Source organism: Rattus norvegicus, chromosome 12, assembly GCF_036323735.1.
Source record: "Rattus norvegicus strain BN/NHsdMcwi chromosome 12, GRCr8, whole genome shotgun sequence".
Classification (NCBI taxonomy): domain Eukaryota; kingdom Metazoa; phylum Chordata; class Mammalia; order Rodentia; family Muridae; genus Rattus; species Rattus norvegicus.
Window position 1 is genome coordinate 23,132,039 of NC_086030.1, and position 27,351 is coordinate 23,159,389.

General features: G+C 44.4%; 1 protein-coding gene and 1 non-coding gene across 2 annotated transcripts; one reads left to right on the top strand and one right to left on the bottom strand.

Annotated features, from left to right (window-relative positions):
• Trnag-acc1 (transfer RNA glycine (anticodon ACC) 1) lies at positions 5,870-5,944 on the bottom strand. The gene has a single exon. It is a non-coding gene; the product is annotated as a tRNA-Gly (tRNA).
• LOC134481322 (paired immunoglobulin-like type 2 receptor beta) lies at positions 6,818-19,385 on the top strand. Its single transcript, XM_063271912.1, has 6 exons — positions 6,818-6,883; positions 8,193-8,298; positions 8,595-8,981; positions 11,339-11,528; positions 13,300-13,330; positions 14,300-19,385. Exons 1-5 carry the CDS (start codon positions 6,818-6,820, stop codon positions 13,310-13,312), a joined length of 762 nt encoding a protein of 253 aa, XP_063127982.1. The 3' UTR covers positions 13,313-13,330; positions 14,300-19,385.

A 27,351-nucleotide genomic window follows, 5' to 3' on the forward strand; every position in this document is an offset into this window, starting at 1 on the left:
CTGGTTCTCCTCTCTTCCACCTTGACTGTCTACCTTATCTACACTATTCCATTTCCTAAGTGACTTGTAATCTCTCTGCCCCTTTCCTCTATATTTATTCCCTCCCTCCCCCTTCTCAATCTCTTTTGTATTGTGTCCACGACTGTTGCAGTAAAAAAAATGTTTAAATAGTTTCTTTTATACCACATTAGTGTCAGCCCATAAGGCCACAAGGCATCTGTTGGATATTTTCATTTCAGTCAACAAAGCTTCTCACACACTATGTTCCATCCCATATCACACTGCCGATGGCTACTCTCTTTGCCTAGCAACAATCTCTCCAGCCATCTAGTTCCCAAGACAGGTTGACACGGTGCCAGACGTACACATCCTGATTCCATGGTAGCCCAGTGTGTCCAGTCACCACACAATCTCTTGAACTCAATTAAATCACCACAAGAAAGAACACACAGCACAATAACCTCTGATCCAATTGATAAGATATAAATGTCCACCTAAATAAGATATAATTTGCTCATCTAGACACATAAAATCCTGTACACATCCATCCCTTAAGAATAGTCATAACAACTGGTAAATGTGGAAAAATCTCAACCTCCGCCACCATGTTCCCTCGGCTGCCTTCCCTCCTGCTCCAGTCTTCTCCTCCTCTAAAACTTTTCTCCTACCCAGCCTTCCTTTTTATCTAATTGCAGGACTCATTCTATCCTATACCTGCCTTCACCTACATAATGACATCAACCTATATTTCACCCTTTCTGTCTAATTTAAAAAAAACTTTATCTCAAATAAAAGTGAGCACAACTATTATCATTTTGTAAAGTAAAAGCATACAATATACCTGTATGTGTGTCTATGTGTGTGTGTTTCTGTGTGTCTGTCTTTGTGTGCATGTATTGGTTTATCCATGTTGAAGCTAGAGGAGAGTCTAAGGTCTCATCCTCCTCATTTTTTGCATCAGGCTCTCTCACTGACTCCAAGTTTCCCGTGGAGGCTAGATTGACTGGCCAGTGAGCTGTACAGACAAGCCTGTCTGCACTTCCTCAGTCCTAGGATTACAGATCGCTCAGCTCTGTTTGGTGTGGAACTAGACACATCGAGCAGGCTAACTAGACACACAGACCAGGCTAACTGTCCACTCACAGAGCACTGCCTGTCACTGTCTCTTTTGCTAAGATTAAAGGTTTTGCTGGCCTCTTTATATGGAAACTAGAGATCAAATCTAGTTCCAAAGCCCAAGCAGCAAACTCCCTATGAACTGATCATATCTGTATGTTTCATACAATTATGTACAAAAAAATCACTGGCTTTCTTATCTGTGACCCATTGAAAATCTGTGGACACACAGCCAGGACAGTTATGGACTGTGCATTTGAGCTTACTTTCCAATAAAAATGCTCAGCCTTAAACATCTGTATCTTTCCCTGTGTGAACTTCTAAGAGCTGTTCCCCATCCCACATCCCACAGAGGAGACAGGATGTGACACTCACCCATTCCTCCCTCATCCAGCAAGGGTCTGCTCACTTCTCAACTCTCCCCAGCATTCAGCACCACTATGTTACAACCCAGGGATGTGTGAGCAGAAGAACCCCTTCATCATCCCCTCTGCACTCAAGACAATTGGTCTAGAGGACAGAGTAGGCCAGAGAAATCCTTCACTGCTGAACCTGGGAGCCAGGGTTGGGATGGTCATGGCCAAAATTGTGGTCATCTTGTCCCTTAGATGATCTTCCTGTGGTGGAAACAAAGGTAAGTGGTCCAGGACAGGCCTCACATGAGCTTCTCCTCAGGTAGTGTTCTCAGCAGTGGGAGATAGAGAAGGGCAGGGAAGAGTAAAGAGAACAGAAAGAGGGAAATGTGCCAGAACTCCTCAAGAATTGTATCCCTGGAACCTGCTGTCCTTCCTGACCACCTGGAAATTAGAGGAACAAATGCAGATGAACACAGAGCCTGCTCTTAAGGAATTCAAGGAGGCACCAGGAGCCTCAGGGGCTGACTACTCATCTGGAAAGAGCTGTGGCTGTTAAAGAAGATCTGAGGGTAGACCAGCGTTTGCAGCCAACATGTTACAGGCAGTGATAGCTATAAAAAGGGACACCTCTTGAGTTGGGCATGTGAGACTAAAATGGAAATTAAAAGCATGGTGTGTAATAGACTCACAAACAGTCAGAAATGTGGAGGGAGATCTTAAAACTACAAGAAGCAAAAAAAAATGTTGAACACTAGAAACCTAACACTCCTGAACAAAATTACAAAGCACCATCTGAGCTTTTGGCTCAGTTGAAATGTTTGTCCCACAAACAGGGATATGGGCATCATCCCAGGAGCCATATAAAGAGTTGTCAGATGATTGGACAGTCAAAGACACTAGGATCGTGGGGGCTCAATGAGCTGCCAGCCTTACATAGTGGGTGAGACCAATGACTGACCTGTCTTACAATCTAGAGAAGACACCTCCCAAAGGGCAATGCCCAAGGTTTTCCTCTATCATCCACATGTGTGTACATATGCAAATATGCACATGTGGAAACAAACTGGACATAGTAAAGTTTTTAAAACATTAGGGAAATACTAAAAGCAAAAGTATATTTGCAGAATGGAAAATTCTATATAGAAAGGAAAATTCTCTCCTTACAACACAAAAACACTAAAAATACAATGCAGTTCAGTTTTGAATTCCAATTGCATTTTTATAAAATTAAATGTTTTGTCTCCTAAAACTCGTAAGTATTTTAAGAAAGAGTAATGGGTACAAATTGGGGGATGCCATAATCCCAGCACTAGGGAAGGGAAGGGAGGAGGATCAGGAGTTCAAGGACATCAGCAGTTACAGCAAGCTGTAGGACAATGTGCTCCACTGAACACACAGCACAAGAGCCAAGCATGGACTGAGGTCAGAGCAGATTTAAAGCCATGGGAACTAGAAGACTACAGGATAAGAACACAGATGCATAGATGGTAGCCTGTAATGGAAGTTTACAAATAAACATTTAAATGTGCATCCCACTGTTTCAAACAGGCTCTGCCCTCCACTACTATGTAGAAGAGCTGAGAGGTGGAAGAGCAGCAGCCTGACAGACAGCAGAAGTCTGACTGAGCTTCAGACCCTGAGACTGAATCTGCAGGACGGTAGTAGCCTGCATCAAGAGGGAGAGTTGAAGATTCAGATTCCATGAAGGCAAAGGGGACACATAGTGTGGAGAGAACAGAGAAAGCAGAGATGTGTCAAGAGGTTAGAGCAGGGGGACGGAAGGGAAGGGGAAAGGAAGGGAAATGAGTCAGTACACTAGTAGGCATTGCTCTGACTTGCTGTGTTGTACAGATCAACTGACCACTACCCTCAGGTCCCGGTGAGTCTTAGTTCTGTCCCTGCCTGGATGCAGCAGAGCTGTTTGCTACCCTGGTCCCCTCCTGTTGTCTGAACACAGAGATCAGCTGAGAGGCAGGACTGAGAACCAGCATGGCTGACAAACTGACACAGTATCTATTCCTACAAACTAGCAGAGTAAAGCCTAATCCCCAGCAGGGTGAGAACCTGTGATCTCAAGGGGCACTGAGGGAATGTGGGAAAGTTTATTATGACAGACATGCAAGGGAGCCATAGAGAGGATTCAGTCAGAAAAGCACGGGACATGGGTAGGAGGACCTGAGTTTGATCCCGAGACTACACGTTACAACCCAGAGATGTGCCAGAAATTTGCAATCGCAGCCCCGTCCAAGAAAGAGACAGGAAACAGTGTCATCAATTGGCGGTCTGTGTAGTCTAGCCTATTGATGAGTTTCAGGCCAAAGAAAGATCACGTCTTTAAAAACAACAGGGATTCCTCAAGGTGATAAATCAGTTGGAGCACTGGTTCTCAACCTGTGAGTCCTCACCTCCTTGAGAGTAGAAAGAGGTTTTCACAAGGGTTGCATAACAGATATCCTGCATATCAGATGTTTATATTAAGATCATAGCAGTCACAAAACCACAGTCATGAAATACTTTTATGGGTGGAGTCACCCCAACATGAGGAAATTATGACGCTTATGAGAACCCAGCATTATGAAACTTGAGAACCACTGAAACTGAAGCTATACTTAGGAACTCTTGAGTTAGAGGCCCCCTCAGTTACAGGAGACTTTGTCTTGAAACCAACAGCAAAGCCAACCCAAACTTCAAACAACACAGAGAGGTCATGGAGAAAGGTCATCTGGTGGTTCCCTTTCTATTGAGGATGGAGAACTTGAAGATGATACCAGTTTTCTCTCCAGATTTACATAAAAATTGTGACTATAATACTTTAGAGTATGTTATTTGTTTGCTCTTGTTTTCTTTTTGTTTTTGAGAAAGGGGTCTTTCCACTTTATAGATCTGACTGTGCTGGACCTTGCTTTGTCGACCAAGTCAGGCCTCAAATTCAGAGACGGGATGGCTGCTGCATCTTCCAAAATGGGATGAAGTGTTCCACTACCATGCTTGGTTTATTAGTAGTTTTCAGTTTCTTTGGGGGGTTGCTTATTGTTGTTTTGCTTTTAAGCTACATACCTAGCACTAACACAGCGAGAAGTGAAAGTCTCTCTGTTTCTGTGACCACAAACTCAATGATTCATTAATAAATGCCTCTGTCCTTGGCTATCGGCAGAAGTTGGCAGACGTCTTACCAGAGGAGACTGGGCTAGTCCCCCAATCCCACTCACTGGACCTTTAGGACACAGTGTAGACCCACTTCCTGGTGACTCCCTTGGACAGGGTGACAGGGGGTGCTCATGCTGAGGCTGGGCAGCAGATGAGGAAGAGGAAGATGACGACGTCATCCTAGGGAGAAACCCGAGATCAGATGGCAGCAGGCAGCTGTGCTATTGTAAAGCTTCATCTGCAGCCTCAGCTTCCTGTCTGCACCTCCAGCCATCATCCCTCCTCCACCCTCTCTAGCTTCTCCACTCTACTCAGCCCACAGTCTGAGTAGGGTACTTTGAGTTTCCTTGAGGTCTGTGTGTTGTCATTAGGGAAGAGAAATCAAGAAGTGTGTAGGTAGGGGGTGTGACACAAATGGAGAGGAGAAAAGTAGGATACCATCCTACTTTTCATCTGAGGTTATCTATTGGGTCAGGGCCCACATCGCCTGCAGTATGTGTTATCTGAGAGATGTTTCTCCAATGGGAGAGGTCAGAGAGAAATAGGAAGCCTTGAGCCTGTTCTCTCTCATCACTGTCATGGGATAATCAATTTGGGCACAAAATCAGATACTCAGTACTGTGGACTTGTCAGAAAGTGGACTCTTAAAAGTCACTGAGGCTGGTCTGAGGGAGGTCATGTTTGCTCAGGATGAAGACTGGGGAAAGTTGTGGAAGCTGATCAGCTGTCAAAGGTGCCTTGAATGATCTCTGTCTCTGTCTCTCTGTATGTGTGTGTGAGAGAGAGATAGAGAGAGAAAAAGTGAGAGAGAGAGAGAAAGAGAATGTGTGAGTGTGTGTTTCTATGAGTGTGTGAGTGTATATGTGTGAGTGTGTGTATGTGTGTGTGTGTGTGTGTGTGTGTGTGAGAGAGAGAGAGAGAGAGAAAGAGAGAGAGAGAGAGAGAGCCTATGTGCACACTCAGGTTCATGCATATATAAGTAATTGTGTGTTCAGATATATAGAGTCCAGAGGACACCCTCGTTCGTTATGATTAGGGACACCACCCTATTGCACTATCAACCTTTGGTTTCTGTGCTTGGTTTCTTGGCATTTTGATATGTGGGATTTTGTTGTTGTTGGCGGTGGTGTTGGTGGTGGTGGTGGTGGTGGTAGTGGTTTGGTTTGGTTTGGTTTTCTTGGGTTTTGGTTGGTTTTGGTTTTGGTTTTCTTGTTTTTTGTTTGTTTGGTTTGGTTTAGATTTTTTTTTTTTTTTGGAGCTGGGGATCGAACCCAGGGCCTTGCGCTTGGTAGGCAAGTGCTCTACCACTGAGCTAAATCCACAAACCCTAGATTTTTTTTTGAGACAAATTTTTACTATGTAGTGTTGCTGCCCTGAAACTGGATACATAGACCAGACTGGCTTCAAACTCAGAGATATTCATTTGTCTCTTCCCATAGCAGGGTTCACATAGAAATTCAATTGAGTCCAAAACATGAAACTAGGACAGACCCATGACTCAGGATTAAGGAGCCAGTAGGTGACAGCAGTGGAGCAGGGCACAAGGGGCACCTGGGATCCTGTAGACTCACCAGGGCCTATTGTGTAAAAATACTGAGGCTTAGCACATGACATATGAGAGCCTCATCAGGTCCATCCCCTTCTTGCATGAGTCAGCAATGGTGTTTGCCCAGAGGCCCCAGAGAGTAAAGGAAAGGCAGATGAAATCTAGAGGTGAGGACTCAGGACCAGGAGGGCATCCTCACAGACCTCACTGCAGCTAAGAATGTGGTTCATGTGGTAGAGCTGGCCTGGCATGCACAGAAGTAAACATTTTATGTCCTACAGGAGATAAAGGGACCTGATGGTGCTCACCTGTAGTCCCTGTTCATGGGAAGTCAAGGTAGGTGGATCTGTAGTCCTTCATGGTCATCTTTAGCTAGATAAAAAGTTCAAGTAACAGCTTGGGCTACTTGAGATAAAACTTACACACACACACACACACACACACACACACACACACACACAATTCTTTGTGACAAGGACCGTAGCCCTAGACCTTCCATGTATGGCCAACTCATCCCAAAGGTTCTGTGCCTCAGTGTCTCCAAGGGTACTATGGATATGTGCAGCTGGCAGGGAGGCCATGAGAGATTGTTTCTGGCTCAGGACAATGTATCTGAGGAGCACAGGAACACAAGTAGGACAGAGAAGCAGACATGAGAGAGGGCAGCCTACATAGCCAGCTTCAGGGAAACTTGGACAAGGCAGCCAATGCCAGGAAAGTAAGGAAATGGGATGATGCCTCTGCACATGCTACAGAGATAATAATGTCACTTCCTCTGATACAATCATGTCTTCCTGCCCTTCAGAATGCTGATGTCATTGTGTCCTGGGGAAGGGTAGGAAGAACCTCCATAGAACAAGTGCTGAGGCCCCCACAGCCTCTGCTCCCACCTCTCATGTCTTCACCCAAGTCACAGGCCAGCTGTGTCCACTGTCAGACATATCCCAGGCATTATGTCTTGAGTGACAGACACATGGCTTCTCTGAGCCTTCTTTTCCCATTTATTCCAAAGAAATTCCTGGAATAACTTTCTAAAGAAAGCAACTGTAACAAGAGAGAGTCAGTCAAGAGCTTTATGAAAAGAGCCTCCTCAGAGGCTGCACTGAGTCAGCCGATGGAAGTCTCTGTGAGGAAAGGAAGACTATAATAACTCAATGTGACTAACATCCAGTCAATCAGCCATGTGATAGTCATGTGACTTCTGCCATGGCTTCTGTGATCCTTGCTATCCTGTTATGAGTGACTGTTATGTTGGTGGAGAGAGAGAGGAATGGGATGCTGGTAGAAAGGGTTCTTTAAAAACTTGATTAGATTTAGAGTCATTGTCCTCTTGCCCAGGGAAGTTGGAGACTGTGCCACAGGGAGCAGGCCAAGTCAAAAGAGAGTCAACCAGGACTTGGTTCTGCCGGGGCACTGTGAGGGGCACCTAAAAGACACAAAAATGCCAAAGCACAGCTGGGGTGCAGGGAGGGGGAAGGAGGAGAATGATAAGGGGAGGTCATTGTGCTAGGGGGACTGAAAGTGTTTTCTCATCACCACCTTCTTCATTATGTCTGAAGTGGTTAAGAGACTGACCACTTCATTATGTGAGATTATTAGAGAGACACAGTAACCATCATGGTGGGAGACATAATACAGAAGAGATTGAGATGGAGAGGGAAGGAATAGAGGAAATATAGAGGAAAGGGGCAGAGTGATTAACAAGCCACTTAGGAAATGGAATAAAGTAGATAAGGCAGACAGTCAAGGTGGAAAAGAAGAGAGCCAACCATGCCAAGGACTAGGGTGTGTCTCCCAGCCAAAAATGCAGGCCCAAGAGCCCTGTTATGTTGTCAGTAACCACAAGAGCGGATCTTCTGCAATATGGGAAAAGCAGAAGCCAGATCAATAAGGAAGTTGCTGGCCACAAGGAGGTGGAGATGGAGAGGTCCTGCCCAACTCAGTCCTCCACTTGAGAAGGTCCAAGCATGTGTATCACTTTACCCTGATTCTCTCTGGACTGCTGAGTGCCCCAGTGTCCCTAGCAGGGCATCAATGCCTTCCTGACAACCCGGCTGCCCTCACTTCCTGGACGGAATCTGGCTGTGGCTCAGACTCTCCTTCTTTTGCTGTTGGCAGCATGTCTGCACACTGGTGAGTGGTGGGGACCTCATTAGCAGGGACTGAACCAGAGGAGGGGACAGAGTGGCTGGGAAAAGTGGGTGTCTTGTGTAGAGTGTCTGGTAGAGGAGCCAGCCAGGCCCTCTCTGACATAAGAGTTCAACCTTCAAAGTGATCACAATCCAACCCTTCTTTCTTTTTGCTGTCCCTGCAGTCATAGGGACAGTCCTGCCCTGTGTCCCACCCCTCCCTGCAGATGAAGACTCAGGATGATCAGGGTTGTCCTTTAAATCCCTGCAGTGGCTTCAGATTCTCCCTGTCCTTCCCAGGGAACTCAGCAGGATATCAAAAAATGCAGGACTATGGTGTTGACCAACCAGCTGTCCTCAATGGATTCCAAGGCAGCTCCATTGAGATCCCCTTCTCATTCTACTTCCCCTGGGAGTTGGCCAAGGATCCACAGATGAGCATAGCCTGGAGATTGAAGAACTTCCATGGGGAATTCATCTACAAGTCCACTCTATCTTTCATTCATGAGCACTTCAAGGACCGGCTCATCCTAAACTGGACACAGGGTCAAACATCCGGAGTCCACAGAATCCTGAACTTGAAGGAGAATGACCAGGCCATATACTTCAGCAAAGTTTGTCTGCAAACAACAGAAGGCATGAAGTGTTGGCAGTCTATTCCTGGGACAAAACTCAATATTACACATGGTGAGCAACCATGGCACATGGCTTTCTTGTTTCCTACTGTCACCTCAGGCTTCACAACTCTGATCTTCCTTTCATATTACGTTCCCTTGGATCTGTTCAAATATCTGCAAAAAAATCTTTACTTTGTAGTTGTGACAAGTCTTTGCAGCCTCCTATATCTGTCAGCCTCTGCTCAGACAGAACCAGACCTAACTCTAAGCTTCAGTATACCATTGCTCACACCCTTACTGTTCCAAATCTAACTACAGTCCTGCCCACTTTGACCCATGACCTCAAGGTGAATGAGCTTCTCCAGGGTGTAGCTGACTCTCTCCTGTGGCAGGGCTCCAATTGGTCCCTGTATGCAGCATCTACATACAGCTCCAACTTCAGTTCAGAACTTATAGTAGGGACCATGGATGTTCTGGTGTCCTCTGGTCTAACTTTAACTGCCACATGTCACCACAGTCCCTCATTTCACCTCATAGTTCCCCAGGACACATCTTTCTTCTCTCCCCAGTCTCTTCAGTCATTAGAAAGTGAATAAGAAAATATCGCCATTTCCATTATGTGTCCATTCTGTCTTCTGATCCCTCCAGCCCCTCTGATGCAGAAGGAAATGCAGTCCCCTGTACTGGGATCCCTGAGCCCAGTGTAGTGACTGTGTGTTCCTGCATATGGACCAGCAGAACCTGGGAACTGTGTGTTGTGCATTGTTGCTTACAACCTTTCTCTGTTGCTCCCCAAAACCCCACTTTTTATGTGAATACTTCTTTATTTCCTGTTTTTTCTCCTTCTTTCTTTCTGTCTTTTTCTATTTATTTTGTGTTGGTGTCTCAGCATGTAGTCCTGGCTGTCCTAGTACTCACAATATATACCCATCTGGCCTTAAATTCACAGCAATCTGTCTTGCCTCTGCCTCCTGAGTCTTGACATTAGAGCATATGTCACCACATCCAGAGGTGGCTCTTGACTGTACTTAGGACAACCTATAAGAGGACACCCACAGCACAGTTACCTGTGCAGGCTACAGCTAACATGTTGACCTGTAGTAGAGTCAGCAGCTGCCTGCAATCAGAGAGAAAGGAGCCATTTCATATATGTGTCTAGCTCAGTCATTCTCTAATTTCCTAAAGCTGTAGATCTTTTATACAATTCTGTATGTTATGGGGACCCACATGCATAAAAGTATATCATTGCTACTTCATAACTTTAATTATCCTACTGTTATGAATCACAATTAAACACCTGACATGACTATTACCTGATATGCAATCCATGTTGGAATAACAATGCACAGGTCGAGAACCACGGGTCTAGAATTCAAAAATAGGTAAATGTTTGGGAAATTATTCTTAGTTATGTGTGTGAAGCAAAGGAATGTATTCTTCCCTGGACTGAGCTACACACATAAACATTGTGGTATATTCACTGTGTATGAACTGGTGGGTCTGTAAAGCCAGATTTGTGTGTGTATGTTTGTGTGTGTGTGTTTGTGTGTGTGTGTTTGTGTGTGTGTGTTTGTGTGTGTAAGTTTCCATCTCTCTGTGTCTCTGTGTCTGTGTCTGTGTCTGTGTCTGTTTCTCTCTCTCTCTCTCTCTCTCTCTCTCTCTCTCTGTGTGTGTGTGTGTGTGTGTGTGTGTGTGTGTGTGTGTGTGTGTGTGAAAGTCTGTATGTATCTGTGCTTGAAAGTCATGGTCTGTGTGTGTATGTGTGTGTGTGTTTCTGTTTATGTTTATATGTTTATGTGTTTATGTATGTAGAAGCTAGAGGAGATCCTGAGGTATTCAGCCACCTTATTTTGGGGGATAGACCCTCTCACTGGCTTTAAGTTTCCCATGGAGGCTAGGTTGGCACTGAATGAGCCACAGAGACAATTCTGTCTCCACCTCCTCAGTACTAGGATTACAGCTCATTTGGCTGTGTTTGGTGTGGAACTAGACACACAGATCAGGCTAATTGTCCACTCTCAGAGCTCTGCATGCCACTGTCCCTTGGGCTAGGATCAAGGGTCATGCACACTTCACCGGGTGCTTGAAATGTATTTTAGGGACCAAACTCAGGCTCTGTGGCCCAAGAAACAAGCACTGTATGAAATAAGTGTATCTGTATGTTACATATATATAAGTGTAAAAAAAATCATTGTATTTCTCAAACTTATTTATCTGTGTCCCAATGGAAATATGGACACAGCCAGGATAGTTGTGGACTGTGTATTTATGCTTATTCTCCTTGAGTCTCAGCCTTAAGCATGTGTTCCCTTCCCTGTGAGAAATTCTAGCTCTTCCCCATCCCACATGCAACAGAAGACAAGATGTGACATTCACCTATCCCTCCCTCATTCAGGAGTGATCTGCTCACTTCTCATCTCTCCACAGCTCTCAGTACTACCATGAGGACCCCCTCCATCATCACCTCTGCAGACCCCACAGCTGGCCTGGAGGACATAAGGGGCCAGAGGAATCCTTCACTGCTGAACCTGGGAGCCATGGTTGGGATGGTTGTGGCCAAAGTTGTAGTCATCATCCCCCTCTACGGATGGATGATCTTCCTGTGGTGGAAGAAAAGGTAAGTGGTCCAGGACAAGTTTCACCCGAGCTTCCCCACGGGGAGTGTTCTCAGCTGTGGGAGATGGAGAAGGGCAGTGCACAGTAAAGAGAACAGAAGGAAAGAAAGGTGCTGGAACTCCCCAAGGACTGCATTCCTGGATCCTGATGTCCTTCCAGACCACCTGGAAATTAGAGTAGCAAATGCAGATGAACACAGAGCCTGCTCTGAAGGAATTCAAAGAGGCATGCAGGAGACACAGGAGCTGACTGCTTAACTGGAAAGAGCTATAGCTGATGACGCGTACCTGAGAGTATACCAGCACAAGCAGACAACATGTTAAAGGCAGAGATAGCTATAAAAAGAGACACCTCTTTAGTTGGGTATGTGTGACTAAAATGGAAATTAAGAGTCTGGTGTGTAATAAAGCCACAAACAGAAGAAATGTGTATGGAGAACCTAACACTACAACAAGTAAAAGAGTTGAACACTAGAAACCTAACCCCCCTGAAAAAGTATGGAACACCCATTGAAGTGTCTCAGTTGAAGTGATTGCTCCACAAACAGGGACATGAGTATCATCCCAGGAGCCACAACAAGAGTTGTCAGATGCTTGGGCAGGTGGAGACAATAGGATCGCTCTGGCTCCCTGGGCTGCCAACCTTACCTACTGCGTGAGACCAATGACTGACCTGACTCACAATCTAGAGAGGACAGCTCCTAAAGGACAATGCCCAAGGTGGTCCGCCAGTAGCACATGATTGTTCACATTTGCAAATATTCACATGTGGTTATGCTCTGTTCAAAGTGAATTTAAAAAGAAACATTAGGGAAGTCTTATAAATGTAAGAATATTTGCACAATGGAAAATTTTATACACTAAGTCCCTGCAAAACACACACACACACACACACACACACACACACACACACACACACACACACACATTCACCTGAAAATACAATGAAGTTCTTTTTCAAAATCCAATAGCATTTTTGTAATAATAAATGATTTGTTTTCAAAAATTGGTGTGTAGTCTAAGAAATAAAAATGGGGGCACAGAGGGAGACACAATAATCTCAGCCCTCGGAAAATGCAGACAGGAGAATCATGGGTCCAAGGATATCTATGGTTACACAGCAAACTGTAGGCGACTGGGCTCCAAAGACCTTGCACACACAACACAATACCTACGTGTGGACTGAGGTCAGAGCAGATTGAAAGTTGTGGGACTACAGGATAAGGATGGAGATGCATACATGTTGAAGTGTAATGAAAGTTTACAAATGATCATTTAAATGTGCATGGGACAGTTTCAGACAGGCTCTGCCTTCGATTACCGTAAGTAGAAGAAGTGAGAGGTGGAAAAGCAGCAGCCAGGGAGGCAACAGAGACTCACCAGAATTCAAACCATGAGATTGAGTCTGCAGGGTGCAGGAGCCTACACTCAAAGGAAGAACTAGAGAGCCAGATTCCAGAAAGGCAAAAGGGAAATATGTGAACAGAGCTAAGAAAGCAGAGATGTGTCAAGAGGTCAGAGAAGAGGGAAAAAAGAAGAGGAAGAAATAGAAGTGGGTTGGTACACTAGTTCATTGCTCTGATTTGCAGTGTTGTAAAGGTCTGCTGACTACTGGACTCAGGTCCTGGTGATTGTCAGACCTGTATCTGCCTGGCTGCTGCAGAGCTGTTTGGTGTCCATGTCCCCTAATTTTATCTGAACTCAGAGAACAGCGGAAATGCAGGACTGAGAACCAGCATGGTTGACACACTGACACAGTTTCTTCTCCTACAGGCCAGCAGAGTAACACCTAAACCCCAGCCAGGTGAGTGACTGTCATCTCAAAGGACAGATGAGGGGCTGTTGGGAAGTTTATTATGAGAAGAATGGAAGGGAGCCAGAGAGATGATTTGGTCAGAAACGCAGGGGATATGGGTAGGAGGGCCTGAGTTTGATGTATCCAGAGCTCACACATTATAAGCCAGGGATGAGGCTAGAATTTGCAAGTCCTGCCCTGGTCAAGCAAGAGACAGTGAGAGTCACAGGATGGCTGAACACCTAGTCTAGAACAATTGGTGAGTTTCAGGCCTATGAAAGATCATGACTTTAAAAACTAGGGAGGTTTCTCAAGGTGATAAGTCATGGTCATAACATTTTCTAAAATAAATTCATGTGAAATATTTTAAATTACATATTAATGAACAAAAACAGTGAGTTCCAGTTAGAGAAATGGATTATAAAGAAAACTGACTCAGGACAATCGTCACCTGCCTCTCATGGTCATCCACAGGCTCCAGATAAGAAATCATCCCTTCTTCCTCAAATAAGAGACCTCCCAGTGTTAGGATCTCTCACCAGGGAGGTGAGTTTATATCAAAGTAGTTATTGGTGATCACACACCCTGCATCCCACAAACTCCCATGTGATTCTCTCTGGGAATCAGAGCTCATGGCTGCAAAGTTCTGCTGTGAAAGATCACCATACTTGGATAACCCCCACTTCTGCCACATGGTCTCTGAAACCCTCTGCTTGGGACCAACTTCATATCGTATGTCTCTGGGCCTGAAAGCCTGACTGTGCTCTTCGTTCTCTGCTCATGGACTTATTGACACTTTTAATAAATACCTCACTTCCCGCAATCCATCTCCATGTCTCTCCTGAGCCCCCTCATAACACAACGTAGAGAGTGGCACACTGTGTCTATGATGTGGGTCACTGGGATAGATATAAGGAAAATAGTCTGCATTGAAACCAACATCCTGATAATCAAGGTTCACCTCTTCCTTAATTTCAGGAGGCAGACATCTCATCCAAAGCCCGACCCCCACCCCACATGCTACACATCAAGTGTCAGACCAAGGCTTCCTTTCCTCACAAGCTCAACTGTATGCACTCACATTCTCATTTCCTACCATGTCGGCATTCTGGACTCTGGGTTCTCTCCTGGAATAGGACATTTGTCGCAAGTCCAATCTGTCCTAACATTTGATAGCACATTAACTTCTAATAAAACCCTGTGGGGACACAGAAAACCATCCAGAGTGACCCAGGAGGAATGAAACCAGGCTTCTCATGACAGAAGAAGTTCATGGACATGCTCAATACAGATCTACCAACGACAGTGAGCCATAATTGAAGTGGCACAAATACAGCTCCAGTTCACCAATCACAAGGCTCAAATGAGTATCATCCATGGGTGTTTTCTGGGTAATTGGGGAAACTGTTCCCAATCCCATGAGGCAAGCTAGAGCTACTTGGGGTCGTGAAAAGGTCACCAAGACTCATGTGGCTAAAGTGAAGCCTCCTGGAGCAGCTATGAGGTATCTACTGTTGTGACTGCATCCTAACACCCTAAGACTGAACACAGCAGCTCTCATGACTACAGGGACCTTTGGAGCAGGGATGATACTTTCTCTGAGCATTCCTGAAGGGTTCTCACAGCAGGATGCCATGATGGTAGTCTGCCCAGCCATAACAAGGAGTCCATTTGTCAGGTCCATGCCTCAGGCATCTGTACTCAGAGAAGGGGCCTTAATCCACTTGCTCAAATGTGACTTCTCAGGTCCTTTTTCATTGCTCAAGAGGGAAAATCAAGAGACAAAACCAGAGCAAAGACATAAAGAAACAACGTTCTCAACAACATAGGTGCTTAAGCTCCAGTTGAATACATTTAGGCAGACTGTATCTCTGATGTGCCAAAGGGAACATTATGGGCCAACTAGAAGTTGACACTGGTTTCTGCCCTGGTGACAAGTGTTTGGTATGTGTGTTCCCTAGACTGAGATGATTGGTAAAAAAAAAAGTACTAAAAGAAATTGGGAATCAAAACATGCCTGTCATCCCTACTATTGACAGGTAGTGATGTGAAGATTGTCAATTGGAATATTGGTTCTCAACCTGTGGGTCACTACCTCTTTGAAGTTAGAAGGACATTTTCACAGGAGTCAAATTTCAGATATCCTGAATATCAGATGTTTATATTATGATCATAACTGTAGCAAAATCAAAGTCATGAATTACCAATGAAATAATTTTATGGTTGGAGTCACCCCAACATGAGGAAATATCACAGCATTACAAAGCTTGAGAACCACAGAATTGGAGGCTATTCTTGGTACCTCTTGAGTTTAGGCCAGCCTGGGTTGCATGAGACTCTGTCTTTAAATCAACAGCAAAGCCTAACAAAACTGAAAACAATAAAGAGGGTCATGGATAAAGGTCCTCAGCTCCCTTTTGGTTAGAGATGGAGAACTCGAATATAGCACCAGTATTCTCTCCAGATTTACATAAAAAATTGTGACTGCCAATACTTTAGTTTTTGCATGTTTGTTTTTGTTTCCTTCTGTGTCTGAGGAGGGGGTTTCTCTATTATATAGGTCAGTTCTCCTGGAACTTGCTTTACACACAATGGCTGGCCTCAAAGTCAGAAAATCTCCTCCTTCTGCATTCTATAAAATGTACCTCCATGCCAGGGGATTAACACATTTCTGGCTTTTGTTCATTTATTTGTTTTGGTTTTGGTTTGTTTTAACCTAAATATAATAAATCTGAGAGAGGGTGGGAGTTTGTCTGCTTCTGTGACCACAAGCTTGATGACACATTTATAAATGTCTCTGTTCTTGGCTATCAGCAGATGTTGGAGGGGTCTGAGCTCCTCCCCGAGTCCCATTCACCTGGCCTTTAGGGCACAGTATAGAGCCTAGTTCCAGGAACACCCTGGGTAGGGGTTCACGCAGGAGCTCATCTGAGGCTGAGGAGCAGGTGAGGCAGATGAAGATGATGATGTCATCCTAGGGAAGAAACACAAGGTCAGATGGCAGCAGGCAGCTGTGCTATTGTAAAGATTAAGCTGCAGCCTGTGCATCCTGTATATACCACAAGCTGCCGTCCTCTCTAGCTTCTCCACTCTCCTCAGGCACCAGTCGGAGTGTTACTTTGACGCTGGATCTATGTGTTGTCACCAAGGAAGAGAGATCAATGAGAGTGTGTGTAAGGAAGTAGTGAAAAGACTGGAGAAGACAGGGACAGGTTTCATCTATGAGGGTATCTACTGAACCCACAGAGCCTAGAGTAGGCATTATCTGAAGGATGGTTCTGGAATTGAATCATCCACAGACAAACAGGAAGGTTTGAGCCTGTTTTCTCCCTCTGCTGTCATGGGATAAGTTAATTGGGTATAAAGTCAGAGTCCGAATGCTGTAGACAATGAAAAGAACTAGATTCTGAAGAATAACAGAGCCTGGACATAGGGAAGCTTTGTTTAGTCAGAATAAATACGGGGTTAATATGTGGTGGCAGATCAGCTATGAAAGGATCCTTACATGATTTGTTTCTGAGATCCAGTGCACGTGTGTGCAAGTCAGTTTGGGCTCGTGTACAGAAGTGCAGAGGACAACCTCAGGTATGGTAATTAGCAACACCATCCAAATTCACCATAAATTTTGTGTTTCTGTTTTTGATTGGTTGGTATTTAGTTTGATACATAGGCTATTTTAGGTTTGGCTGGGATTCCTTGGTTTATGTTGTTGGGTTTTTTTTTTGTTTGTTTGTTTATTCTTCCATACAAGCTTTCACCAGGCAAGCTTCAAACTCACTGAGATCCATGTGCCTCTGCCTTCCTCCTACCAAATTCAGACTTGAAGCATGTATGTGTATGTCTATCATGGGTTATGATATTTTAAATAACAATTATTCATTCTGGGGTGTGTGGTGTGGGTAGGGACCCATGTGCCTGAGCATCACACATATTCCAACCCTGCAGGCTGACATTCCCCGTGGTCCTGCGATATGCAAAAGCCCCGTGTGCACCCCAAAACCACAGACTTCCGGTCCCAAATGAGAGCATGACTTGGGATTAAGGAGCCAGCAGGTGGCAGCAGTGCAGCTGAGCACAATGGGTATTTGGCATCCTTAGAACCCATCAGAGCCTGTTGTATACAAATGCTGGGGTCCAGCAGCTGACTTATGGCAGTTCTGTCAGTTCCAGTCCCCTTCTTGGGTGGGTTAGTTATCAGATGACCTTCTGCCCACAACCTCAGACAGACAAAGTAAGGCAGATGAATCTGGAGGTGAGTTCTCATGGCCAGGAGGACATTTGTACAGACTTCACTGACCCAAAGATGTTCATCTGGTAGAGTGCTTTCTTGCCTGTCATGGACAGAAAATGATGTTCTTTGTCCACTGTGAAACAAAGGAGCAGGATGGTGCACACTTATATTCACCACTAATGGAAGGCAGAGACGAGAGGATCTGTGGGAGTTCCAGATCATCCTTGAATACATAACAAATTTAAGGGCAAGCTTGGCCAAGCCACAGCCTAAATACCTGTCAGTTGAGCACCTGTCCCTAAGGCAGGTTGAGACCCTTTGAGGAAGTTTAGTATGAGAAGCATGCAAGGTAGCAAGAGAGATGATTCAGCTAGAGAGGTGTACATGGGTAGCAGGACCTGAGTTTGACTTAGAGCAGCCACACTATAAGTCAGGGATATGGCAGGAATTTGTAATCCCAGCCCTGTATGAGCAAGAGACAGGGAGAGTCATGGGGCTGACCATGTAGCTACTCAAGACTAATTGGTAAGTCCCAAACCGATGAGTGCCATGATATAAAAAAAATGTAGATTTCTCAAGATGGTCAATTATGGTCATAACCTTTTATAAATTTATGTTAAATGAAGTATTTTAAAATGATATATTAATGAACAGTGTAATCAGTGAGAAATCTCAGTGGAAATGGAGCCTGCTGCCTAGCACAGTGACCTGGGTGTGATTCCTGGTGACTTAAATGGTACATGGAGAAAACTGACTGTGGACAATTGTCCTCTGCCTCTCAGGATCACTCACAGACCCCTGGTAAGACATCATCTGTTTGTCCTCAGAGAACAGACTTTCTGGTGCCAGGATCTCGCACCAGGTAGGTGAGTTACTTCAAAGTAGTGATTGAGGGCACACCCCCTGCATACCACTATCCTCCCTGTCTCCTGTATAGGAATAAGAGCCCATGGATTCAGGATTGTGTGTGACACATCCTAAGAATCCATGTCAGCTCTGATGTCGTCTCTTTAGAAACCATGTCATCCTGTCTGTCTCTGGTCCTGAGAGCCTGACTGCTGTTCTCTGTGAATTTTTAAATTTTTTAATAAATGTGGAATCGTAAATCAATAAACTTGAGTAGGTTCAGAGTAATACTGAGATCAAGACAAGTTCAAACCAGAAAATCTCATTCTGTGACCAGCAGAAGTTAGGACTGTGCCCTGCTTGCTCTAGTCTGCATGTTCAGATCCAAGAAGCCCATACCACCGCCACCTCTGCCACCCTTGAAAAAGTAATAACAAGATGGCTGAATTACAGCTCTTCCTTCCCCTCTCTCCATAGACACATGTCCATCAAGCACCTGGAATTCCTCCTCAGGCAATTGAAGGTTCCTCAGAACCTCAGCATAAGCCAATAATGCACAGTCATCCTATAACCAATAATCAATCAATAAGTTTCATATAGACCTTGTTACCCAACTAAAAGACAGCTGCTTAACTGATAGAAATACACAGAAGCCTGTTTCTCAACAGGATTCAATCTAGAAGAGATCCTGTCAACCCATCAACACAGATAAGTTTAGTTCCTTTCATTCCAGCCCTGAGTTCAACTTGCCTGCATACATTGAGGTCAGAAGAAGAACCAGGCAAACAAATAAAAGTCTTACTCCAAGCAATCTATCAGGAAGTTTCTGTAGACACTCTTCTCCCATATGAGACCTCTAAGTGAGTTGCAGCCTGTCTCCAGAATACAAGTCACAGGAGAGGGACAAGGTCCATGTTCCAAATTGAGAACCATAGATTGATAATATATCCCTTCTCCCTAGCCATTTCCATCTCACCCAGAGCCTTGATCCCCTTATGTTTCACATCCAGTGAAAGACCATGGCTTGCTTAATCCCATGTGGGGATTCCTTTCCTCACAGGTTTAGCTATACAAACTCACTTTCTCATTTCCTGCCATGTTGATATTCTGAATTCCAGGTTATCTCCTAGGACAGGTCTTTTTTCCCATGTCTACTCTGTCTTAACATTTGATAGTCAGCAGATCAGCCTCTCCCAGAAAACCTGTTGAAACACCAGAAACCATCCAGAGTGACCCATGGATAAAGATCTACCAACCACATTTAGCCATAGCTCCAGTGTGGAACAGATGTAACTCCAGTCTAACAATCACAAGTCTCAAATGGGTGTTATTCATGGGCCTTTGATGAGGCATTGGGAAAATGATCCCCAATACCATGAGACTAGTTCTAGATAACTGGGTCCATGGAGAGGCCACCAAAGCTCGTTGTAGCTAAAGTGAGGTGTCCTGGGGCAGCTCTGAGGTGTCTGCAGTGGTTGTGACTGCATCGAAGCCTTCTGAGGTTGAACTCAGTAGCTCTTATGGGCACAGTGATCATGGAAGCAAGGGTGATGTTTCTTCTGAGCATCCCTGATGCGTTCTCACAGCAAGATGTCATGATGGTGATCTGTGTAGTCATCCAAAGTGGTGCATTCTCAGCTCAACACCGCAGGCAACTGCACACAGAAAGGGGCCCTTAATGCAGTTGCTCAAATGGTCATGTGACTTCCCAGGTTCTTTTCCATTGCTCAAATGGGAAAAAATATAGACAAGCCCACAGCAACGTTTCACACAGAGCCAACATACTCAACATCAGAGGTGCTTACCGCTGATTGAATACACTTAGGGAGAGTGGATCTGTGATTTGCTACAAGGGAAATTTATGGTCCACGTGGGGAGATGTTGGCTTCTGCCCTGGCTACACTTATTCACAATGTGTGTTTCTAGCCTGAGGGAACAGTAGGAAAAAGTACTAAGAGGAACTTGGGCATGAGAACAGGATGTCGCTGCAGGAGGTTGGAGCAGCTTCTAGTGACAAAAGCTTCAGGAGAGAATACTCTTCCCTTACGGTGTTACAGTTCAGTAAAACAGGCAGCCTCAGATGGCTTTGGTGAAATAACGTATGTTCTTTATTCCTTATGGATACAATCTTATAAACATATTGGGGTGGGGGGTCTAAAGGCAGATGCTTTCTATTGGTTTGGTCTGAAACGTTAGGGATGCCTCCTTTGTGGAGCGCCCTTGGGACGTTCAGACTGATTGTCACAGTCCTGTCCATGTGGTGTCATGGTCACAAGTTTCAGTACAGGAACCTGGTCAGGAGTAGATTTAAACACATACCATTTTCAAATATCAGCATTGATGGGGTTTCTTTTTTATTGGTTATATTTCTTTAGTTACACTTCAAATGTTATTCTCTTTCCCAGTTTCCTGTCCATAAGCCCCCATCGCCTCCCCCTCTCCCATAAGGGTGTCTCCCCCACCCACCCTCCATTACTGCCCCCCCAGACATTCCCCTGCACTGGGGGGTCTAACCTTGGAAGGACCAATGGCTTCCCCTTCCATTGGTGCCACAACAAGGTTATTATCTGCTACATAGAGAATTGGAGCCCTGGATCAGTCCATGTATAGTCTTTGTGTAGTGCTTTAGTCCCTGGAAGCTCTGGTTGGTTGGCATTGTTGTTCTTATGGGGTTGTAAGCCCCTTCTGCTCTTTCAATTCCCTCGAAGGGGATCCCATTCTCAATTCAGTGGTTTGCTGCTAGCATTCACATCTGTATTTGACATGCTCTGGTTGTGTCCCTCAGGAGAGATCTATATCTGGTCCCTTTCAGCACGCACTTTTTAACTTCATCAATCTTATCTAGTTTTGGTGGCTGTATATATATATATATATATATATATATATATATATATATATATATATATATATATATATGGGCCAGAAGTCGGATAAGCTCTGAATGGCTGTCCCTTCAGTCACTACTCTAAACTTTGCCACCATATCCCCTCATATGGATATTTTTGTTCCCCCTTTTAAGGAGGAGTAGGAACATCTGCATTTTGGTCATCCTTCTTCTTGATCTTCCTGTGATCTGGGGATTGCATCTTGGGCTATTCGAGCTTTTCAGCTAATGGCCACATATCAGTGAGTGCATACCATGTATGTTTTTCTGTGATTGTGTTACCTCACTCAGGATGATATTTTCTAGTTCATTCCATATGCCTATGAATTTCATGAAGTCATTGTTTTTGTTGGCTGAGTAGTACTCCATTGTGTAGATGTACAACCTTTTATGAATACATTCCTCTGTTGAAGTGTATCTGGGTTCTTTCCAACTTCTGGCTATTATAAATAAGGCTGCTATGAAGATAGTGGAGCATGTGTCTTTGTTGTATATTAGAGCATCTTTCGGGTATATGCCCAGGAGAGGGATAGCTGGGTCCTAAGGTAGTGGAATGTCCAATTTTCTGAGGAACCTCCAGACAGATTTCCAGAGTGCTTGTAACAGTTTGCAGGCCCACCAACAATGAAGGAGTGGTCCTCTTTCTCCACATCCTTGCCAGCATTTGCCATCACCTGAGTTTTTGATCTTAGTCATTCTGACTGGTGTAAGGTAGAATCTCAGGTTGTTTCGATTTGCATTTCCCTGATGACTAAGGATGTTGAACATTTCTTTAGGTGCTTCTTGGCCATTTGGTAATCCGCAGCTGAGAATTTTTTTTAATAGCTATGTAACTTATTTTTAATAGGGTTATTTGGCTCTCTGGGGTCTAACTTCTTGACTTCTTTGTATATGTTGAAAATTAAGCCTCTATCAGGTGTTGGATAGTTAAAGATCTTTTCCCAATATGTTGGTTGCCTTTTTGTCCTACTGACAGTGTCCTTTGCTTTACAGAAGCGTTGCAGTTTTATGAGGTCCCATTTGTTGATTCTTGATCTTAGAACATAAGTCATAGGTGTTTTGTTCAGGAAATTTTCCCTAGTGCCCATGTGCTCGAGATACTTAATCCTCTCATCCTTACCAGGTTTTCTCTGTGGCAGCACAGTCCATTGACCCCAATTATCTCCAGCTGGTCTCTTGGGATTGAAGATCTTTTTCTCAATGCCTGGAAAAAGCCCATGAACACTACTCATTTGAGACTTGTGATTGGTGGACTGGATCTGCTTCTGTGCCACACTGCATCTATGGCATGCTGTCCTTGGTAGATACCTATCAAGCATGACCATATACCACTTCTGGGTACAACAAAAGCCTGATTTCTCTCTTACTTGATCAGTCTGCATGGTTTCCTGTGTTCCCAGAAGCTTTCTGTTAGCTGACCAGCTGAGTACCAAATATTAAGACAGACTGGTTATGGGACAGAAGTTTTGCCAAGAAAGACCAAAGGGTCCAGAATATCAACATGACAGGGAATGAGGAATTGAGTACATTTAGTTGGCTTCTGAGGAAAGGAACTCCAATGTGGGGCTCAAGCAAGCCAAAGTCTGTCGTCTGATAGGTAGCATCGAAAGATCAGAGTTGTGGATAAGATGATCATGGCCAGGGAGTAAGGGAGAGGGGAACCAGGATCTCAGGAAGTAGTTATCAAGGTGGACCGTGGTCCTTGCATCTTTCCCTGTAACCTGCATCCTGGATACATTGTGCACCTCTCTATGAGGTGTCATGTAGAGCAAGGGGCAAGGCCTCAGGATACATTGAGGTGGGATGCTGGGAATAAGACCTTCGTGGAAAGTGTCAATAAATTGATGAGCACAGATATAGCAGCACAGTCAGGCTCTCAGGACCAGAGACACAGGATGGCCTGGGTTCCAAGGAGAGGGTATCAGAACCCACATGGCAGAAGAGGGGTTATCTACCTACATCTCCCCAAGAATGCTGAAGTTTCACAGCACAATCCTGCAGCCATGAGTTCTGATTCTCAGAGAGGAGACATAGAAGGGGGAGGTATTCAGGAATATGTGCTCACCAATAACCACTTCAATGTAAACTAAACTCTCTGGTGAGAGATCCTGGCACTAAGAGGTCTATTAGTTTGGGAATAAGAGATGATGTCTCACCGGGAGCCTGTGGATTACCCTGAGAGGCAGAGGACAACTGTTCAGAGTCAGTTTTCTCCTTGTACCATTGGATTCCCCAGGAATCACACAGGTCATTGGGCTAGGCAGCAGGCTCCATTTCCAACTGAGATATCTCACTGGCACACACAATTTTTTACTGATAAATAAGTAATTTAAAATACTTCACTTCAAATAAATTTAGAAAATATTGTCTGTGATTTATCACCATCAGCAATCCCTGTCATTTTTAAAGACATGCTCTTTGATTCGACTGGGACTCACAATTGTTCTAGATTAGGTGGACAGCCAAATCATTACTCTGCCTGTCTCTTGCTTGACCAGGGCTGGTATTACAATTTCCTGTCACATCCATGGCTTATAATATGTGAGCTCCTGATCCATCAAACTCAGGTCCTGCTACCTATGCATATCTGGCTGAATCATCTCTTTGGCTCCCTTCCATGCCTCTCATTAGAACCTTACCAACAGCCCCTCAGCTGCCCCTTGGGTGACAGGCACTCACCCAAAACTTTACTCTGTTTACCTATAGAAGAAGAAACAGTGTCCCTGTGTCAGCCATGCTGGTTCTCAGTCCTGCCTCTCAGCTGTTCTCTGTGTTCAGACAACAGGAGGGACCAAGGCAGCAAACAGCTCTGCTCCACCTAGGCAGGGACAGGTCTGAGAATCACCACTACCTGAGGCCAGTAGTCAGCTAACCTTCTGTACAACACAGCAAGTCAGAGGAATGACTACTAATGTACTGACCCATGTCCTGTGTCCATTTTCTTCCTTCCCCTGTTCTGATTTCCTGACAGACTCAGTCAGACGTCTGCTGCCTCTCAGGCTGCAGCTCTTCCACACCTCTACTGATCCCATTGGATGGCTGAGCCTGTCTGAAATGATGCTAACGCAAATTTAAATGTTTATTTGTAAACTTCCATCACATTCCACCATCTATGAATCTCTGTTCTTATCCCATAGTCTTCCAGATCCCATGACTTTAAATATGCCCTGACCTCAGTCCTCGCCTGGGTCTCATGTTGTGTGTACAAGGTCTTTGGAGCCCAGTGGCCTACAGCTATGTAACTGCTGATGCCTTGAACTCCTGATGCTCCTCTCTCCCCTTACCTAGTGCTGGGATTATGGCCTCTTTCACTGTGTCCCCACTTTTGTTTCTTAGAATACTCATTAATAATAGAAAACAAATCCTTTGCTTTTGCAAAACTGCCATTAGATTTTGAAAATGTTGTGCACTGTCTCTGTAGTGTTTTTATGTTGTAAGGAGGTCAAGGTACAGAATTTTCCATTCTACACATACTCTTATATGTATAGCATTTTCTTAAAGTTTTAAAATTTTACTTTGGACAGTTTGTTTCCATATGTATATATTTGCATTGTGCACACACATGTGGATGATGGAGGACAGCCTTGGGCATTGTCCTTTGGGAGGTGTCCTCTCTGGATTATGCGACACCTCAGTCATTGCTCTCACCCACTATGGAAGGCTGGCAGCACAATGAGCCACAGGGATCCTAGTGGCTCTGCCTGTGCAAGCATCTGACAACTCTTTATGTGGCTCCTGGGATGATACTCATGCCTGTTTGAGGGACAAATATTTCAACTGAGCCACAACCTCACTGGCCATTTGGTAATTTTGCTTAGCAACTAGTGTCCAACTCTTCTGCCTCTGGTAGATTTTAGGTTCTCCCTATACATTTCTTTCTGTTTGTGAGTCTCTTCCATACCATTTACATTTTAATCGCTCATCCACCACTCTAACAAGTCTCTCTTTTTATAGATATCCTCTGACATATTGTCCCTGAATGCTAGTCTACCCCCATATATTCTTTAAAAGCCACAGCTCTTTTCAGATGAGCGGTCAGCCCATCAGTTCCTCCTTGAACTCCTTAGGAGCAGGCTCTGTGTTTATTTGCATTTGCAACTCTATTTTCCAGCTGGTCTAGAAGGACAGCAGGCTTCATGGATGCAGTCCCTGTAAGTTCAGGCACATTTCCTTTCTTCTCTTCTCTTTAATATTGACCACACAAGCCTACTCTTCTCCATCTCCCACTGCTGAGGACAATCCCCAGGGTTGGGTGAGTGTCCCATCTTGTCTCCTCTGTGGGATGTGTGATAGGGAAAAGTTATTAGACGTTCACACTATGAGGCAACATCCTCATTGAAGAAGGGGGAGGGAGGATGGGATAGTGGATTTATTAACTGGAGACTGAGGGACAGCATAACATTTGAAATGTAAATTTGAAAACTTCCAGTTAAAAATAAGTTCACACAGGGAATGGAACTGATGGTTCTAGGAGATTAAGCTCAAATGCACAGTTCCAACTGTCCTGGTTGTGGGTCCAGAGTTTTTCATTTGTCACAGATAACTAACCCAGACTAATACAGTCATAATCTTTTACTTACATGTATGTAGCATACAAATATGATTAGTTCATAGAGTTTTCTGCTTGGCCCTTAGATCCAGAGTTTGATCTTGAGTATCCATATGAGGAGCCTACAAAACCTTTAATCTTAGCTCAAGAGGCAGAAGCAGACAAGTTTTTGTGAGCTGACCAGAAGCTTGGTCTATGTGTCTAAATCCACATCAAACAGAACTGAGTGAGATATAATGCTAATACAGAGGAGGTGGAGACAAGCTTCTCCCTGAATCTATAGCCTTCCAGCCTAGTCTCAATGGGAAACTTGAAGCCAATAAGCAGGCTGTCCCCAGAATAAGGTGGGTGACATTTTAGATTGTCCTCTACCTTCCTCATGTAAATGAACAAGTGTGTGCACACACGCACGCGCACACACATACACACACACATGCACATATACATATACTCACAAACACACACACATTCCCAGAAACAGACACCCAGACATATAAACACAACTACACAGAGACTTATACACAGACACACACATAGATACACAGAAATACATACACACAGAGACACAAACACAGAAACAGAGACATAGACATAACCCAGATAACACATGCAGAGACACACAGACACAGGAACTTGCACACTCACACACACACACACACACATCTGAGTTAACAGAAACATAAATTCACACACATTGAGTGCACCAAATTGTGTAAAAAAATAAACAATTTAGCTACATATGTACAGCTCTGTCCAGGGCAGAATATATTCCTTTGCTTTACAAACATCACTAAGGGTAATTTCCACAGCATTTACCTTTTTTGGAATTCTAGAACTGTGCTTCTCAACCTGGGCATCACTGTTTCCTATATGGATTACATATCATGAATATCAAGTATATTTACATTGTGATTCATAATCGTAGGATAGTAAAGTTAGGAAGTAACAATGACATGCTTTTATGCATTCTCATAACATGTGGAACTCTATAAAAGATTTGTGGCATTAGGAAGGTGGAAAACCAGTGAGCTAGACACATACAGGAAACACCTGTTTTCTCTCTCTGCCCAGAATCCAGGCAGCTGCTATCTGAATGTAATCATGTCAATGTGGCAGCAGAAGCCTGCACAGATGAGTGCACTGTGGGCATCCTCTCATAGGTTACCTTTAGTACAGTCCAGAGCCACCTCTGGATGTGGTGGCACATGCTCTACTGTCCACACAGAGGCAGCAGAGGCAAGGCAGATTGCTGTGAGTGCAAGTCCAGAGAGGACTACGTAGTCAGTATTAGGACAGGACTACATGCTGGGACCTCTACATAAAATTAATTAATAAGCAGAAGGAAGAAAGGAAAAATAAAGAAGCACTTAGCTTTAAAAAATAGTTTAAAAACAGAGCAAGGGTATACGAAACAGTGCAGCAACACACATTTCCTAGGTGCTATATAGCCATGTAGAGTAACACAGTGAATATGCTTGGCCTCAGGGTTCCCAGTCCAGGGGACTGCAGTTCCTTCTGCC

Bases quoted from the DNA above. Each gene is read 5' to 3' on its own strand.
- LOC134481322 (XM_063271912.1), top strand. From the start codon at position 6,818: ATGAGAGAGGGCAGCCTACATAGCCAGCTTCAGGGAAACTTGGACAAG. The intron at 8,299-8,594 runs GTGAGTGGTGGG...TGTCCTTCCCAG, and splicing joins GGCAGCATGTCTGCACACTG to GGAACTCAGCAGGATATCAA. The intron at 8,982-11,338 runs GTGAGCAACCAT...ATCTCTCCACAG, and splicing joins AAAACTCAATATTACACATG to CTCTCAGTACTACCATGAGG.